Here is a 17,076-nt window from a genome sequence, read left to right as displayed (position 1 = left end):
AGACAATGAAAGAATAGTCTTTGCAACAAATGATACTGGGACAAGAGGACATCCACATACAAAAGAATAAAGCTGGGTCACTACCCACACCATCTACAGAATTTAAATCAAAATGGATCAAAACTTAGATGTAATATCTAAAAGTACAAAGCTCTTAGATAGTGGTATAAATCTTTGAGAACTTGGTTTAGGTAATGATTTCTTAGACATGACAGCAAAGCATAGGCAATAAAAGAAAAACATTGGTAAGTTGAACTTCATCAAAATTTAAAACATTTAAGCTTCAAAGGACACCAATAAAAAAGTGAAAAAAACAACCCACAGAATGGGAGAAAATATTTGCAAATAATGTATCTGATAAGAGACTCAGAGGTGGAATTTATAAATAACTCTTACAACTCATCAATAAGAAGACAAATATCTCAAATTGAAAAAGATCTGAACAGACATTTCTGTAAAGAACATATACAAATGGCCAAGAAGCACATAAACAGATGATCATTACTGGCCACTGTGTGTGTGTGTGTGTGTGTTTAGTCACTCAGCTGTGTCCAACTCTTTGCAACCCCATGGACTGTAGCTCGTAGCTCGCCAGGCTCCTGTGTCCATGGAATTCTCCAGATAAACATATGATCATTACTGGCCACTGTGTATGTGTGTGTGTTTAGTCACTCAGCTGTGTCCAACTCTTTGCAACCCCATGGACTGTAGCTTGTAGCTCGCCAGGCTCCTGTGTCCATGGAATTCTCCAGGCAAGAATACTGGAGTGGGTTGCCATTCCCTTCTCCAGGGGATCTTTCCCACCCAGGGATTGAACCTGGGTCTCATGCATTACAGGTGGATTATTTACCATTTGAGCTACCAGGGAAGTCCACTACTGGCCATTAGGAAAATACAAATCAAAACCATGAGATACCACTTCAAATTTACTACAATTATAAACCAAAAAAATGGATATAAAGCGTTGGTGAGGACGTGGAGAATCTAGAATCCTCATACATTGCTAGTAGAATGTAAAACAGTATAGCTACTTTGGCAGTACATCAAAAGCTTAAACAGAATTACTACATGCCCCAGCAATTCTACTTCTAGATATATATCCAAGAAAATTGAAAACAGAAATCCATACAAATATCTGTACATGAATGCTGATGAGGCATATTCATATTAGCCAAAAAGTGTAACAATCCAAATGTCCTTCAACTGGTGGTTAAACAAAACATGCACTGAGCCAGAGAAAGGAATGAAGCAATGATTCATGATACAACATAGATGAACCTTGAAGTGAAAGAAGCCAGTCACAAAAGACCATAAAGTACATTATTTCATTTATATGAAATATTCAGAACAGACAAATATTTAGGGATTAAAAGCAGGTTAGCGGTTGTCAGCAGCTGAGATTAATGGGGAACAGCTTTTGTGAAGTGGATATACTGGGGATATAAGCAACATAACAAGCCTTTTGAGCTAAGTCATGTCCTTGTGACACCATGGACTGCAGTCTGCCAGGCTCCTCTGTTTATGAGATTTTCCAGGCAAGAATAATGGAGTGGGTTGCCAGTTCCTCCTCCAGTGAATCTTCCCAACCCAGGGACTGAACTCACATCTCCTGCATCTCATGCATTGGTTCAATTCAGTTGCTCAGTCGTGTCTGACTCTTTGCAACCCCACGAATTGCAGCATGCCAGGCCTCCCTGTCCATTATCAACTCCTGGAGTTTACCCAAACTCATGTCCATCAAGTCGGTGACGCCATTCAGCCATCTCATCCTCTGTCATCCCCTTCTCCTCCTGCCCCCAATCCCTCCCAGCATCAGGGTCTTTTCCAATGAGTCAACTCTTTGCATGAGGTAGACAAAGTATTGGAGTTTCAGCTTCAGCATCAGTCCTTCCAGTGAACACCCAGGACTGATTTCCTTTAGGATGGACTGGTTGGATCTCCTTGCAGCCCAAGGGACTCTCAAGAGTCTTCTCCAACATCACAGTTCAAAATTGGTAGGCAGTTTCTTTATCCACTGAGCCACCTGGGAAGCCCATGCAAGATTTGAGCTAATCACAGTTAAATCCTGTAGATAACTAAACGTGATAAGTTGACCCAACCTGTTAAGTTGATCCTTAACAACGTGAGTCTGAACTGCACAGGTCTACTTATAAGCAGATTTTTTTCAATAAATACACTGGAAAACTCGCTGGAGATTTAAAACAATTTGAAAAAACTTGCAAATGAACCACACACCCTAAAGAAATATATAAAAATAAATTAAGGAAAAAGTTAGGCGTGTCATGAATGTGTAAAATACATGTGTGTATATATATATATATATATATATATATATATATATATAAAACACTCAAAATATGTGTAAACTATGTTATCAGCAAAGCTTTCATTCAACAGTAAGTTACTAGAGAAGTTTTGGAGGAGTCAAAAATTATATGCAGATATTTGACTGCATGGGGTTCAACACCCCTAACACCTGTGTTGTTCAAGGGTCAAGAGTAACAAGTAACAAAACTAGACACTGAACATTTCCTCAAGAACAGTAACAAGTAACAAAACTAGACACTGAACATTTCCTCAAGAACATAAACCAGGTATTGAAAAACATTTTTTAAAAAACATTTTTTTATAAAGAGTTCAATAGTAAATGATTTTGGCTTTGTAGGCATACATCTTTACAGCACCTCTGACACTGTAATACGAAAGCACCAGTAAGATGACATTAAAAGAATGTTAAGAGAAAGGCTGTGTTCCAGTAACACTTGACTCACAAAACAGGGAAAAGCAGATGCCTACAACTCATAGACTGTCAAACCCTGACTTAACCCCCAGATGAGGAGACAAAATATAAAGTAAAATAACAGGGAAGGAAATGGCAACCTACTCGTATATTCTTGGCTGGAGAATCCCATGGACAGAGGAGCCTGGCAGGCTACAGTCCATAGGGTTGCAAAGAGTCAGACACGACTGAAGTGACTTAGCATACATGCAAAGTAAAATAAACGAACTAGACAGGGCACGAACCAAAGGAATATAGAGACACTGTTAGAGAGGCAAAGACAGACAAGGGAGAAATAAATGACTGAGTGATAAAAATAAAGTCTTCATGATAGTATTTGACAAGTGAAGGAAATAATAATAATATAGGCTAATTTTAACAAAGCATTTTCTTATATGCAAAGGATTATTTATCAACTAACATTTACATGAACAAAAATCATAAAGAATACCTAATAAAATTTAAAAAACTGCTGTCAATTTGATTTACTACCACCACACAGATCAGGATGTAAGTTTTCTGAAACTTATGAAAACAATAAACATTTCTTAACTAAGGCTTAAAGTAAGCCTGGACAATCTGTAACAAAAGCTTTGAATAATATATATACTTTATATTCATACTAAATATTAATAAAGCATCCCTGAATCCTCTGTATCTTTTCAAAATACTTGTAGATCGTCTAATGTACTTTTAAGGACTCTTCCACACTGACCTATCAGTTATTGGCCAGCACAGAAAAATGACTCATTGGCCAGTGTTTATAAAGACTGGAGAAAAAGGAAAAAAAAAAAATCCAGAAAAAAAGAGATTACTGACCTGTTCATCAACTGAATCTCCTGCACCTTTTAAAGACTCCATGGAGACTGGAGTAGCAGTCACCCTGGAGGTCTTGACTTTAACATCAGCTTTTGGATTCAGCATCTTGTGTCTTGACCTGATATTTCCTTCTGTAGAAATTCCTAAGGATTTCCATCAAAACAAGATTTCAAAATTATATCTTTTCATTCTTTTAAACCCTCCCCCTAGCAACCTTTTCCTTGATACCTACCCTCTACTTTATGGCACGTGATGGGCAAATCTCTTTATAAACTTAATTTTAAGGTTCTGGTACTAAATAACAAGTCATGAAAAGACTGTGTTGTGAATGCACTAGAGATTCAACTGAAATATTTTTTAAAGGGGATGTGAACATTTGTAAATCACATTAAAACCAATAAACTACAACATGCCATATGTACCTTAACTTATTGGAAGCTAAAAATCTGAATTTTCACATAATTAGATGTACCGCCAATGGTTCAGTTTTACAACTCATCTCATAACAACCAGTAAACTTTAAAGTCTGTTACATAAACCCTACATCACGGAGTTTATACATTTTCTTTGAAATATAAAATTTAGACTATTATTTGAACATGAAAAGTAACAAAAGAATCTGCTAATCCATGAACGAAGTATTCTATAAATTCATCAAAAGCTGACTTGCCAGCCAGACCCTAAAATAAGGCAATATTTCAAATCTTAGCGGGGTCACACCAAATATTAAAAAAAGAAAAAAAAACTAGGTTCTGATGAACTGTTCCGCATCTACTTATACCTACAAAGTTGTCCTAATGTTTTATTTTCTTCTAACTCTTAAGAAGCAAAGAAGTTTACCAAATTAATATAGAAAATCATACCTGGAACATACACTACTGATTGTTCTTCATCAGAAACTATGCAGGAAGACATAAAGGAAAATACTAGAAAATATTATCCAACATCCAAATGCTGTTGTTCTGCACTTCTGCTGCAATTTGCAATCTTTTGAGCTAGAAGTTTGTAACTAGCTTTTAAAAACAAAACTAGGAAGTAATGTAATTAAAATAAATGTAGCAAAATTAATAATATTTTAAAGTTCATCTTTATATATTCACAACTATCTGCTTTGTAAAAATGCTGGAATGCCTTGTTCCATTAAAGTTTTATCCATGCTTATTCCCAAATGACATACCCAGCACTATAAATTCTGCTGTAGTTTCCTTTCATTTTCTTTCCTTTTGTAAACAAGGAGTTAAATGTTCCATCGTGCTCATCTTTGGTGAACTGACAAGTTATCTGAGGCATGAATATGTAATTTCAAAATGAGTTTTAGCTTTGAAGAACAAATACTGTTTAAGGGCAGCTCAATTATGCAAACGCAAAAATATTTTTTATTCTTCCACAGTACATTCATGAAATGTCTCAAGAAGCCCTACTATTTAACAAGTGGAAGAAATTTAAGACAAAAAGAACTATTTCGAATCTCAAAAGGAGAAATTTTGAAAGGGTGAAAGTGAAAGTCGCTCAGTCGTGTCCAGCTCTTTGCGACCCCATGGACTATACAGTCCATGAAATTTTTCAGGCCAGAATACTGGAGTGGGTAACTATTCCCTTCTCCAGGGGATCTTTCCAACCCAGGGATCGAACCCAGGTCTCCTGCAATGCAGGCAGATTCTTTACCAGCTGAGCCGAACACTGATATAGAAAGGGAACCAATATAATAAAGTTTACTTTTCATAAATAAAATGTTATTCAGAACTAGATTTAAATCCAGGTATGTCTACCATTTGATAACCTTCTATTACACATACAGGAAGCATGTGTCTAAACAATTATTTTTCAAATGACATAGAAAAGTCCAAAGTTTTGTGTTACTTTATGAAATACTGTGTTTTCCAAAATTTGTAGACAAATCAAATATTAACTATTTCCTCCTGGAAGCAGACAGGAATAAAACAGTGGATAAAACATGTTAGAAAGCCAATATATTTCAGTTTAGAACCAATTCTAGAAATGGAATCTTTTCAAGGAATGTTGACTGGAAATGCCTAGAATCCCGAAGGAAATTAAGGAACACAATGGTGGTGCTTACTGTCTGACCTGCTAGGTGGTTCAGAACTCCTCAGCAGCATATGCACTGTCATAGCTTCAAGACTTTGGCTGGTAACTAGTGCCTCTAAAAACTTTAAACTTCCTCAGACATCAGGGATGAGCATAGAAAATTTCAGGAGGCAGATAAGACAAGTAAACAAACAAAAAATTAGACCTACTAGTCCAAGGAAATTGACTGTAACTAATACTGACTGGAGTGAGCATTTCTAAATTCATTGACACCCAATCCAAAACAAAAGCTTTACAAGCTAAAATTGTGCAGACTCTTTAGCAGCAGATTCATTTTTTACATCCTCTGGGACTCCTCAGTTACTGTTTAATTATTTGCTGTTGGAAATACACACATGGGAAAAAGTACAGAGGGGAAAAATTTCAAGATGACTCAGGACATGCTCCATATGACAGAGTCCTCAGTTAAAATATAAAATAGGGATGAATTTGCAGAATATTCTCCATCTCCAAGGATGACCCATGGAAAGACTGACATAACTGAGTCCTGGAAAACATACTACACTTCTCTAGATCATCCACAAAGGAGTCTGCTCGACTCAGAAGCTCATCAAATATTTTATACTTTCTCTTCCCTCCTCAAACCTGATACCATTTCCCCCATCTTTACTCTAAGCTAATAACTTTGCTTCCTATTTCTTTAAGAAAAACTAACTATAGAAGCCTTTGACAAACATGCATTTGCAGATGGCATGATATTACATATAGAAAACACTAAAGATGCTACTGAAAAACTGTTAGAATAATCACATTCAGATGGCTGATAAACAGAAGTTGCAGAATACAAAATCAATAAATAAAAATCTATACGAGAATAACCAGCAGGAAGACAAATTAGGAGGAAAAGAATCCAATTTAAAATTGCATCAAAAAAAGAGTAAAAAAATCTAGAAAATTTAACAAAAGAGGTAAGAGACCTGTACGCTGAAAAGTATAAGACACTGACGAAAGAAACTGAAGAAAAATGAAAGAAATTCATGCTCAGGAATTAAAAGAATATTGCTAAAATGTCCATAAAGCAATCTACAGATTCAAAGCAAAATTCCAAAGTCATTTTTCACAAAAATATTGTAAAATAAGCAATCCTAAAATTTGGATGGAACCACAAAAGACCTTAATTAGTCAAAGCAATCTTGAGAAAGAAGAACAAAGCTGGAGGCATCACAATTCCTGGTTTCAAAACACTACAAAGCAACAGTTATCAAAACACAAAAGGCCCCCATGACATTAACAGCTACCCTCTTCCTGCTTTATTCTTCTCCATAGCACCCATAATCATATAATATTATTTTACTTATTCATGAACTAATTTCATTTCACTAACATGTAAGCACAAAGCCAGTGAAAATCTGCATTGTTTTGTTCAATGTTGTATCTCTAAGATCAAAGAATGCCTGGATCATAGTAAACCATCTAGGAACGAATTAAACTGGTATTTCTTTAATCCCATGAGGCACTGTCCAACAACTCTCAATGCTCTCTCTTTGTCCTATTCAAAATTTGCACACAAACCCCACTAGTGACACCCACACCAAATTTCTTTTTCAAATATAAGACCACTAAATAAACTGACCTTAACAAAAGTTTTTATAAATAAGACAAAATATTTGAAATTGCCTCCATTCAACCTATACTTTCTGTTTGTAATCTATCTTCACCTCATTATTTATGAGAACCCAAATATTTACCTTCTTCAAATACCAATTCCCAACAAATGTATATTTCATGGGAAAGTTAAAGAGACACAATTTGGACCTCTTGTCATGTTCTCTGTGTCATCTTAGTTCCATTTGGTTCATCTGGAAGTGCCTCAATAGGATAAGTACAGTAAGTTATAGAGAGTCTTTAATGCCCAAGTTTCCGAAATTAAAGTGCAAAGCAGAAACCCAAGCCAGAAGTGGTAGGGAGAAATAAATACACCTATTCTAGAGCAACAGGATGTGAAGAAAATAAACTTGGTACTTCCCATTCTGCGATAACCTTGTGAGTATGAATCACTTATCAGCAATATGTGTATCATCATTACTAACCATAATGATTTTCCTGACATATGTGGTTTTTCCAGCAGTCATGTATGGATGTAAGAGTTGTACTATAAAGAAAGCTGAGTGCTGAAGAATTGATGCTTTTGAACTGTGGTGTTGGAGAAGACTCTTGAGAGTCCTTTGGACAGCAAGGAGATCCAACCAGTCCATCCTAAAGGAAATCAGTCCTGAATACTCTTTGGAAGGACTGATGCTGAAGCTGAAACTCCAATACTTTGGCCACCTGATGCAAAGAACTGACTCATTTGAAAAGACCCTGATGCTGGGAAAGATTGAAGGCGGAAGGAGAAAGGGACGACAGAAGATGAGATGGTTGGATGACATCACCAATTCAATGGACATGAGTTTGAGTAAACTCCAGGAGTTGGTGACAGACAGGGAGGCCTGGCGTGCTACAGTCCATGGGGTCGCAAAGAGTCGGACACAACTGAGCAACTGAACTGAACTGATATTATTTTAACATCAACATAAAGTCTCTATTTAATTGAAAACTCATGGCAGAGATTATAGCTACTGCAATGCTTTGACCAGGTCCTTTATAGTTCGTATTTGTTAATATCAAGTTCATAATACTGCTAAAGATAATACACTTAAGTGCACTTCAGCAATCAAATTTAGATACTGCATAAATATTAATTTCTTTTGATATTACCAAGGGCTATAACGAAGAAGGAAAGCAGTTTATGGCCAAAGTGGGTATATTTCACTTGTAGATTTAAGCCATAAAATGACAACATGGCATATCACTGTTTACACATTGGGTATAAAGAAATACCTTGTGCAAAACAGCACTGCTGAATCATACTATGCAGGAGATACACAACTCATAAAAACAACAGTATGAAAAGGTGACCTTCAGTCAGAGATGACCTGTCCTCACATGACAGAAACATCTAGGAATGGGAAATCTCTCAATCATACTTCTCCAATTGTTTAGGTGAGGCACTGAAAATCTCTGAATAGTGTGAAAAGAATACCAGATTACAGGTATATACTTTTTGGCGCTTTTCTATTGAAAGTTCTTACTATTAGAACTTCAGAGGTGGTCTGGGAAGTCATCAGTGTAATGAGAAAAGAGATCAAGATCAAAAGACATTCCAATAAAAATTTTTTTACATATAGATCAAAAGACACATGACTAAATCAAATGATTCATAATTATGTTTTTTAGCAAAGATTAAGTAACAAATTCATATAGGACATTGCTTTTAAGTCCTACAGAGATTTAACATGAAAATATTTAAGGCTGGATATTAATTGGTCATTACGTGGAATAGGGAGGGGAAACAGGTGATACTGGTAACCTTGAAATTCCTTTCAAACATCTGAATTTCTACAGAACGTAATCACCACCATTTTCCCCAAATAACTTCAACTCCTCACTTTCACTGCAAAGATGAGTATTTTACGTTAATTTTTAGAGTCAGGGAGAATGTAAGAGAAAAGGAAGGCTATATGACATCTATATGAAATACGGAGTAATATGATTACATAAATGAGTACAAGGCTGCTAAGACCAAGAGCATAGATTCTGTTTACACACCTATTAACTTAATAATACCCACTGCAACAGACTGTCTCCCCTATCCACACCCCACTTACATTCTACTATATATCAGAACAATATCCTTATACATTTCGTATCAGCACAATAGCATTGGTTATACATAAAGTTAAGGAATAATAACGAAAGCCACATAGATGGTTATGAAAATGATTACACTGAAGAAGCACACTGTAAGTTAATAATCTTCATATATCTCTATCAGAAAATTCTAACATTGCAGAGACAATGTTTCACAAGAAAGACTCATCCCAATTTCCTTACTTCTAATTCAGTCCAGTTGCTCCCGATGCACATATTCTCCTGACAGGTAAAGAAAAAAAATATTTAATTTTCACAGTGTATCAGTGTGCTTTTTATCCACAGTGTAGGATCACGATTTCACTTGATGCTCACCAACCTCTCATACACAAATGGTAATAATGCTTAGAAAGTCCATAACACCAAACGCTCAGCAGCAAGAAATGCAAAAATACCCAACTCTTCAAGGAGTGACACTTTAATCTTAGTAATCCAACAAGGGGAATTGATCATGTAACTTCTTAAGTTTTACTGACTAGCTACGTAGAACCTGCAAAGAATGATTCAGAAGTTAACAGCAATGCCTCTAACAATGCTATGGCCAATCCTAGCAAACAGACAAAAAGGCTTGCCTCCGTGGGTGTCCAACCCACTGAATGCCCTCATTTCAGGTAACTCTCCTGGAACATGAAGCAAGTTACCAGGGCCAACGATCCATCTGGAACAGTGTACCTAACGCAGGGAAAAGAACCGGTTTTGTCACACATCTCATTACTCCAAGGGTAAAAGCACCACCGCTTCTCTACCATAAAACTATCGAAGAACTGATTCAATCCTGCTAGCGGCGATCCGCAACCTACAGACAAATCAGCTCCCAGGCCCTAAAATCTGCATCGCATCTGATTCCATCATCAGCATCACCAGATCACGTCCGGGCGCAACCAAGTCCCACAATTCTCTGAAGATCTAAGTATGAAAATACATCGTCACTGCCAGGCTTTAGAACTCCGACGAGGTCCTGACTTGCTCCTAACAGCGCAGGCCAGGGATACTCCTAAACCAAGACGAAAAGATCCTGGACCAAACAGCACCATGCCCTCCTCCAGAAGCTCACTCCGCACAGACCCGGCCGGCCGGAGGTCGCCTCAGGCAGAGGGCCCCTTCCAGCCCCCGACTCTAGGCCGTCTTTCCAGAGCTCACCGCCAAGGAGGGCAGGGAAACAGCTTGGGTCGAGTGCCCACGTCTAGAACTCCAGCCTGGAGAAACAGTGCAGGCTCTCTGCCACCTAATACCCAAGCAAGGGGACTGCCCGGCGGCCAGACAGCACAGCCCCGCCCCCGGGGTCCGCAGCGAACCTCTCCCCCCCGCTTCGAGTCCCTCGCGACCGTTCGCCCCGGGGAAGGCGCCGGCGCCCCCTGTCAGGCGGGCAAAGGATACAGTCCCGGCTCCAGAACGCCGCCGCGCCCGGGCGGGAGGGGCCCGCCACGTCCGCCATCTTGAAACAACCGCCACTCGGGGCGTCGCGTCGGGGCCGCCCCGCCCCGGCCCCCAGGCCCGGTCCGGATTGGCCACACGACATAGAGGCCCGCCCCCGCTTGCGCGGCCGGCCCCGGCGGGGGGGGACGGTCCGGCCGGAGGGGTCGCTGGGTCCCGGCGGCGTGGCGTGGAGCACCCGCCGGGGCAGCGGGAACAAGCTCCTCGGGGGACTACTACCGCCCGAGCAGCCCGGGCCCCTCATCTCCGCCCCGCAGCCCTCTCAGGCGCCGAGCACTACAAGTCCCGGCATGCCGCGAACTTGACGGCCGCGCCTCCTGGGCGGAGTCCGGCCCTCCGGCCCGCCCCGCTCCCCCGCCCGGTCCCCTCCCCTTCCCCGGCTGCACGCGGAGCCGGGACGCGAGACATGGAGGAGACGCCGCCCCCGCTGCTGGGCAGCAGCAAGCCGCACCTGGAGAAGCTGACCTTGGGGGTCACTCGCATCCTAGGTGAGAGGGGCGGGGGGGGCCGGGGGGGGGGGGCGACTGCGGGACGAAGGGTGTGCCACGGAGGCGCGGCGGGAGCTGTACTCTCTAGGCCAGTGGACATCGCGGCTGTTAAGTCCCGTTGTTTAGAAGGTGCGTTGACTGGGCCACGGAAGCGTTTGCCGGGAGTGTGGATGCAGAGACGCGAAGCCCGAAGGTCACCCCATCTCAAATCCCACCACAGGGCCCAGGAAGGATGCGGGAATAGATGTGCTAAGGGGAAACAGCAGGCCCCTGACAGTGGGAGGCTGGCTGTCCTGAGAGGCCTTCTTGGCCTCAGGTGGCAAGAGAGAGGTGGGGAAATGTTGCAGCCGACCTCCCAGGGCAACCGGTTCCCATGTGCCTCCGTGTGAATGGCACCTGAATTGGTCCAGAGAAGTGAAGGTCTGCACCGTTGAATGGGTGGTTTTCCTTTATGGAACCTTTCTTTACTACCTACTACTACGTTAAATACTAGAGCTACTCTACAATGAAATGAGACACACACACAGTTCAGTCACTCGTTATTGCTCAGAGGTAGCACACAGAAGGAGGCGATTCATATTATCTGGAGATAATATGTCCCACAGGAGATGATGCTGATTTTGAAAGACAAGTGGAAGTTAGCCAGATAACCGAGGAGGAGAAAGGCAGTCTAAGCAGGCCAAATAGTACATTTCAATACCTTCCTTTGGCATTCATAATAAAATCTAGATTTTGTGTCATGACCCACCAGTCTCCTATAATTTATGCTCAGCTGTCTTTCTGACTTTACTTTCACTCTGCTTTTGTCACAGTCACCTCCTTGTTGTACCATAAACCCACTAAGCTTGTTCCAACGTCAAGGCTTTTGCAATTTGCTAGACCTTCCATCTGAAATTCTCTTCCTCTGAATGTCTTTCTCTGACTTCATTCAGATCTCTGATTAAATATCACAACCTCGGAGAAGCCTTCCCTGAATACAGTTCCAGTAACACTGTTCCCTATCACTGTCTTCCTTTATCCTACTTTTTTTTATCCTCATTGCCTTGCCACTATTTGAAATTATGTATTTATTTGTTTGTTTTAATTTGTCTCTTTTCTGTAGTTGAAGTCAATGAGATTAGGAACTTTGTATTATTCTTCCCTGTATTCCTCGGTTGGATGGCATCACCGACTCAATGGACATGAGTTTGGGTAAACTCCGGGAGTTGGTGATGGACAGGGAGGTCTGGCATGCTGCGGTTCATGGGGTCACAAAGAGTGGGACACGACTGAGCGACTGAACTGATATTCCTCGGTGCCTAAAACAGTAAATGAGGTGTGAAACATCCTGATGTGTTTGGGAGAAGCAGTAAGTTTTAGAAAGGAAATTAGAGTGTAGGGCAAAGAGAGAGCTAATCACCGAGACCACTCATACTTTATCTCCTTATTCTTACCCAGACTTCTGCCCTATTGCTTCTTGTACTTCTGGACTTGGGCAGGTCTTGCTGTACCACAGACACACTTCATTTTTGTTGTTCTGTCATTTAGTCATGTCCGACTCTTTGTGACCCCACAATCTGCAGCATTCCAGGCTCCCTGTCTTTCACTGTCTTCCAGAGTTTGCTCAGACTCCTGTCCATTGAGATGATGACGTTATCCAACCATCTCATCCTCTCTCGCCCTTCTCCTCCTGCCCTCAATCTTTCCCAGCATTCAGTCTCTTTGCATCAGGTGGCCAACGTATTGGAGCTTCAACTTCATTAGTATCTTTATAAATCTAGAAAATTTTCTCTAATTAAGAAATTATTTTCTTTTAATAAATGTTTAATTACTCAAATCAAGCTAACTAAATACCCCTTAAACTGTCAGTTTGATTTAAAGGCCTAAATAATTAAATGTCTATAAACATTTTAAATTTCATTGATGCATTTAATCTATTATGTATTTCAGATGTCTGGAAAACTGCTAACAGTTACAAGTTAAAACCTACCTAAGGAATTAAACAACTCTGGTAATTAAATTTATAGGAAATCTAGCGTCCTGTAAGCAGTCTATTTATAAATATAGTCAAAACCTAATAATTTCAAGTTAGTAATCACAAGTCGAAAATCATTTGCAGACATACCTCAGAGATGTTGGGAATTAGGATCTAGACCACTGCAGTAAAGTAAATATCCTAATAAAGTGAGTCTCACAAATTTTTGGTTTCCACTGTGTATAAAAGTTATGTTTACACTCTATTAAATGTGCAATAGCATTATGTCTAAAAAATGTACATATCTTAACTTTAAAATACTTTATTGCTGAAAAATACTAACCATTATCTAACAATGCAAGGTTGCCACGAATCTTCAATTTGTAAAATAAAAAAAAAGAAAAAAGGCAATATCTGAGAAGCACAATAAAGCAAAGCATGGTAAAACGAGCATGCCTGTATGTTTTCACATTTCTTTCTTGTTTGAAAAGACAATATATTAAGAGGATTTTTTAAAGCAAAGCAGCTGAAGTTAGTGGTGGGTATATGGTAAGCAGCCTCCCAAAAATCTCCTTCCAAAAATACATGCAATAACTCTGCAACTACATTTTTATCCAAAACCAAACTGTCAGTGTTGCTTAAAGACAGAGAATACCAAATGTGCAAAGTAACAGAGTAAAAAGAGAAAAAGCAACAAACCATAGGACCAGACCATAATTTTTCCTGCCCCACTCTCTCACCATCAGAAGAATCCATGGCAAGCAAACAGACCCAGAAATGATTCTAGCCAAAGAGGCTAGCTGGAACAACCAACAGAAATGAGAAACTAGTGTCACTAACCTCGAAATCTTTTTAAATGACACCCTATTGCAAAATGGAGAGAAAAGTAAAACCTATAGAGAACTAATGCTGGAATCAGGAAATAAAATGTCAAACAGACAATTGAGGAAGACTCTTCCCAAAAAAGAACTGAAGTAGAAGAAAACTTTAAACTCCAAACAAAATCAAAATACATGAACAAGTATAGAAAATTCTGTGAAAACATGTGAGCCCAGGATTTAATATCTATCCAAACTGTCTATCGAATAAAAGAACTTAGGAAATTCTCCACCCATGAACCCATCCTGAGGAATCTACTAGAGGACAGATTTTATCAAATCAAATATAGATTGGGGAACCTTCCACAAAAAGACTTCTGCTGAGCATTATTTTCATATAGACTAATACAAACATACATAAATACATGCACATAAGACTAAACCAAAAGTGGGAGGAGAATTTAATAATGATGTACCAGTTATTTTCTGTTTTGACAAAAGGATGTTTTAAAGGATGTAACTATAGGGTAACTAGTGGGCAGATTTCTAAGATGACCTCCAGTTCTCAGTTCAGTTCACTTCAGTCACTCAGTCATGTCCGACTCTTTGCAATCCCATGAACTGCAGCCCTACAGGCCTCCCTGTCCATCACCAACTCCCAGAGTTTACTCAAACACATGTCCATTGATTTGGTAATGCCATCCAACCATCTCATCCTCTGTCATCCTCTTCTCCTCCCACCTTCAGTCTTTCCTAGGATTAGGGTCTTTTCAAATGAGTCAGTTCGTCCCATCAGGTGGCCAAAGTATGGGGAGTTTCAGCTTCAGCATCAGTCCTTCCAATGAATATTCAGGACTGATTTCATGTACAATTGACTGGTTGGATCTCCTTGCTGTCCAAGGGACTCTCAAGAGTCTTCTCCAACACCACCATTCAAAAGCGTCAATTCTTTGGTGCTCAGCTATCTTTATAGTCCAACTCGCACATGCATACATGCCTACTGGAAAAACCATAGCTTTGACTAGACGGACCTTTGTTGGCAAAGTAATGTCTCTGCTTTTTCAAATGCTATCTAGGTTGGTCATAATTTTTCATCCAAGGAGCAAGCGTCTTAATTTCATGGCTGCAGTCACCATCTGCAGTGATTTTGGAGCCCAAAAAAAGAAAGTCTCTCATTGTTTCCATTGTTTCCCCATCTATTTGCTATTAAGTGATGAAACCAGATGCCAAGATCTTAGTTTTCTGAGTGTTGAGTTTTAAGCCAACTTTTTCACTCTCCTCTTTAATTTTAATCAAGAGACTCGTCAGTTGATCTTCAGTTTCTGCCATAAAGGTGGTGTCATCTGCATCATCTGAGGTTATTGATATTTCTCCCAGCAATCTTAATTCCAGCTTGTGCTTCATCCAGCCCAGCATTTCTCATGCTGTACTCTGCATATAAGTTAAATAAACAGGGTGACAATATACAGCCTTGACCTACTCCTTTCCCTATTTGGAACCAATCTATTGTTCCATGTCTGGTTCTAAATGTTGCTTCCTGACTTGCATACCTATTTCTCAGGAGGCAGGTCAGGTGGTCTGGCATTCCCATTTCTTGAAGAATTTTTCCACATTTTGTTGTGATCACACAGTCAACGGGTTTGGCATAGTCAATAAAGCAGAAGTAGATGTTTTTCTGGAACTCTGGTGCTTCTCTCAATGATCAGCAGATATTGGCAATTTGATCTCTGGTTCCTCTGCCTTTTCTAAAACCAGCTTGAACATCTGGAAGGTCACAGTTCACATACTGTTAAAGCCTTGCTTAAAGAAATTTGAGCATTACTTTGCTAGCATGTGAGATGAATGCAATTGTGTGGTAGTTTGAGCATTCTTTGGCATTGCCTTTCTTTGGGATTTGAATGAAAACTGACCTTTTCCAGTCCTGTGGCCACTGCTGAGTTTTCCAAATTTGCTGGCATATGGAGTGCAGCACTTTCACAGTATCATCTTTTAGTACTTGAAATAGCTTAGCTGGAATTCCATCACCTCCACTAGCTTTGTTCATAGAGATGCTTCCTAAGGCCCACTTGACTTCGCAATCCAAGATGTCTGGCTCTAGGTGAGTGACCACACCATCATGATTATCTGGGTCATAAAGATCTTTTTTTATAGTTCTTCTGTGTATTCTTGCCACCTCTTCTTAATATCTTCTGCTTCTGTTAGGTCCATCCCATTTCTGTCCTTTAATGAGCCCATCTTTGCATGAAACATTTTCTTGGTATCTCTAATTTTCTTGAAGAGCTCTCTAGTCTTTCCCATTCTATTGTTTTCCTCTATTTCTCTGCACTGATCAGTGAGGAAGGCTTTCTTATCTCTCCTTGCTGTTCTTTGGAACTCTGCATTCAAATGGGTACATCTTTTTTTTTTTTTTCTCCTTTGCCTTTTGCTTCTCTTATTTTCACAGCTCTTTGTAAGGACTCCTCAGACAACCATTTTGCCTTTTTACATTTCTTTTTCTTGGCAATCGTCTTGATCCCTGCCTCCTGTACAATATCACAAACCTCCATCCATAGTTCTTCAAGCACTCTATCAGATCTAATCCCCTGAATCTATTTCTCACTTCCACTATATAATCCTAAGAGATTTGATTTAGGTCATACCTGAATGGTCTAGTGGTTTTCCTACTTTCTTCAATTTAAGTCTGAATTTTGCAGTGAGGAGTTCATGGTCTGAGCCACAGTCAGCTTCCGGTCTTGTTTTTGCTGACTGTACAGAGCTTCTCCATCTTTGGCTGCAAAGAGTATAATCAGTCTGATTTCAGCATTGACCGTCTCCTGATGTCCATGGTGATGTTTAGTGCTACCTGTACCTAGTGCTTCCTTTACTCTTGAGAATGGGCAGGACCTGTCAGAAGGAGGGATGTCATGCCATGGCTTAGGTTACATTATATGACAAAGGCAAAGGGTTTTTGTGTATGTAATTAAAGTACCTAATCAATTAACTTTGACG

General features: G+C 39.8%; 2 protein-coding genes across 5 annotated transcripts in view; one reads left to right on the top strand and one right to left on the bottom strand.

Annotated features, from left to right (window-relative positions):
* Positions 1–12,852, bottom strand: part of KIAA1328 (KIAA1328 ortholog) — a 406,763-nt gene extending 393,911 nt beyond the window's left edge. The window contains exons 1-3 of one of the 3 annotated variants that reach the window (XM_020869550.2): positions 10,772–10,924; positions 4,462–4,497; positions 3,599–3,741 (exon numbers count right to left, since the gene is read on the bottom strand). In XM_020869550.2, coding sequence (XP_020725209.2) covers positions 3,599–3,741; positions 4,462–4,497; positions 10,772–10,913 — 321 coding nt within the window. In that variant the 5' untranslated portion in view covers positions 10,914–10,924. Of the gene's footprint in view, positions 1–3,598; positions 3,742–4,461; positions 4,498–10,771; positions 10,925–12,749 lie in introns of those variants that run through there. The other 2 variants (XM_020869547.2, XM_020869551.2) reach the window with 2 other exon arrangements.
* TPGS2 (tubulin polyglutamylase complex subunit 2) overlaps positions 11,185–17,076 on the top strand; it is a 64,730-nt gene continuing 58,838 nt past the window's right edge. Inside the window, exon 1 of one of the 2 annotated variants that reach the window (XM_070452869.1) lies at positions 11,185–11,316. In XM_070452869.1, coding sequence (XP_070308970.1) covers positions 11,235–11,316 — 82 coding nt within the window. In that variant the 5' untranslated portion in view covers positions 11,185–11,234. The remainder of the gene's footprint in view (positions 11,317–17,076) is intronic. The other variant, XM_020869557.2, reaches the window with a different exon arrangement.

Source organism: Odocoileus virginianus, chromosome 22, assembly GCF_023699985.2.
Source record: "Odocoileus virginianus isolate 20LAN1187 ecotype Illinois chromosome 22, Ovbor_1.2, whole genome shotgun sequence".
Classification (NCBI taxonomy): domain Eukaryota; kingdom Metazoa; phylum Chordata; class Mammalia; order Artiodactyla; family Cervidae; genus Odocoileus; species Odocoileus virginianus.
Note: the sequence above shows the minus strand (reverse complement) of the source record. Positions and strands in the feature narration are given on the sequence as shown.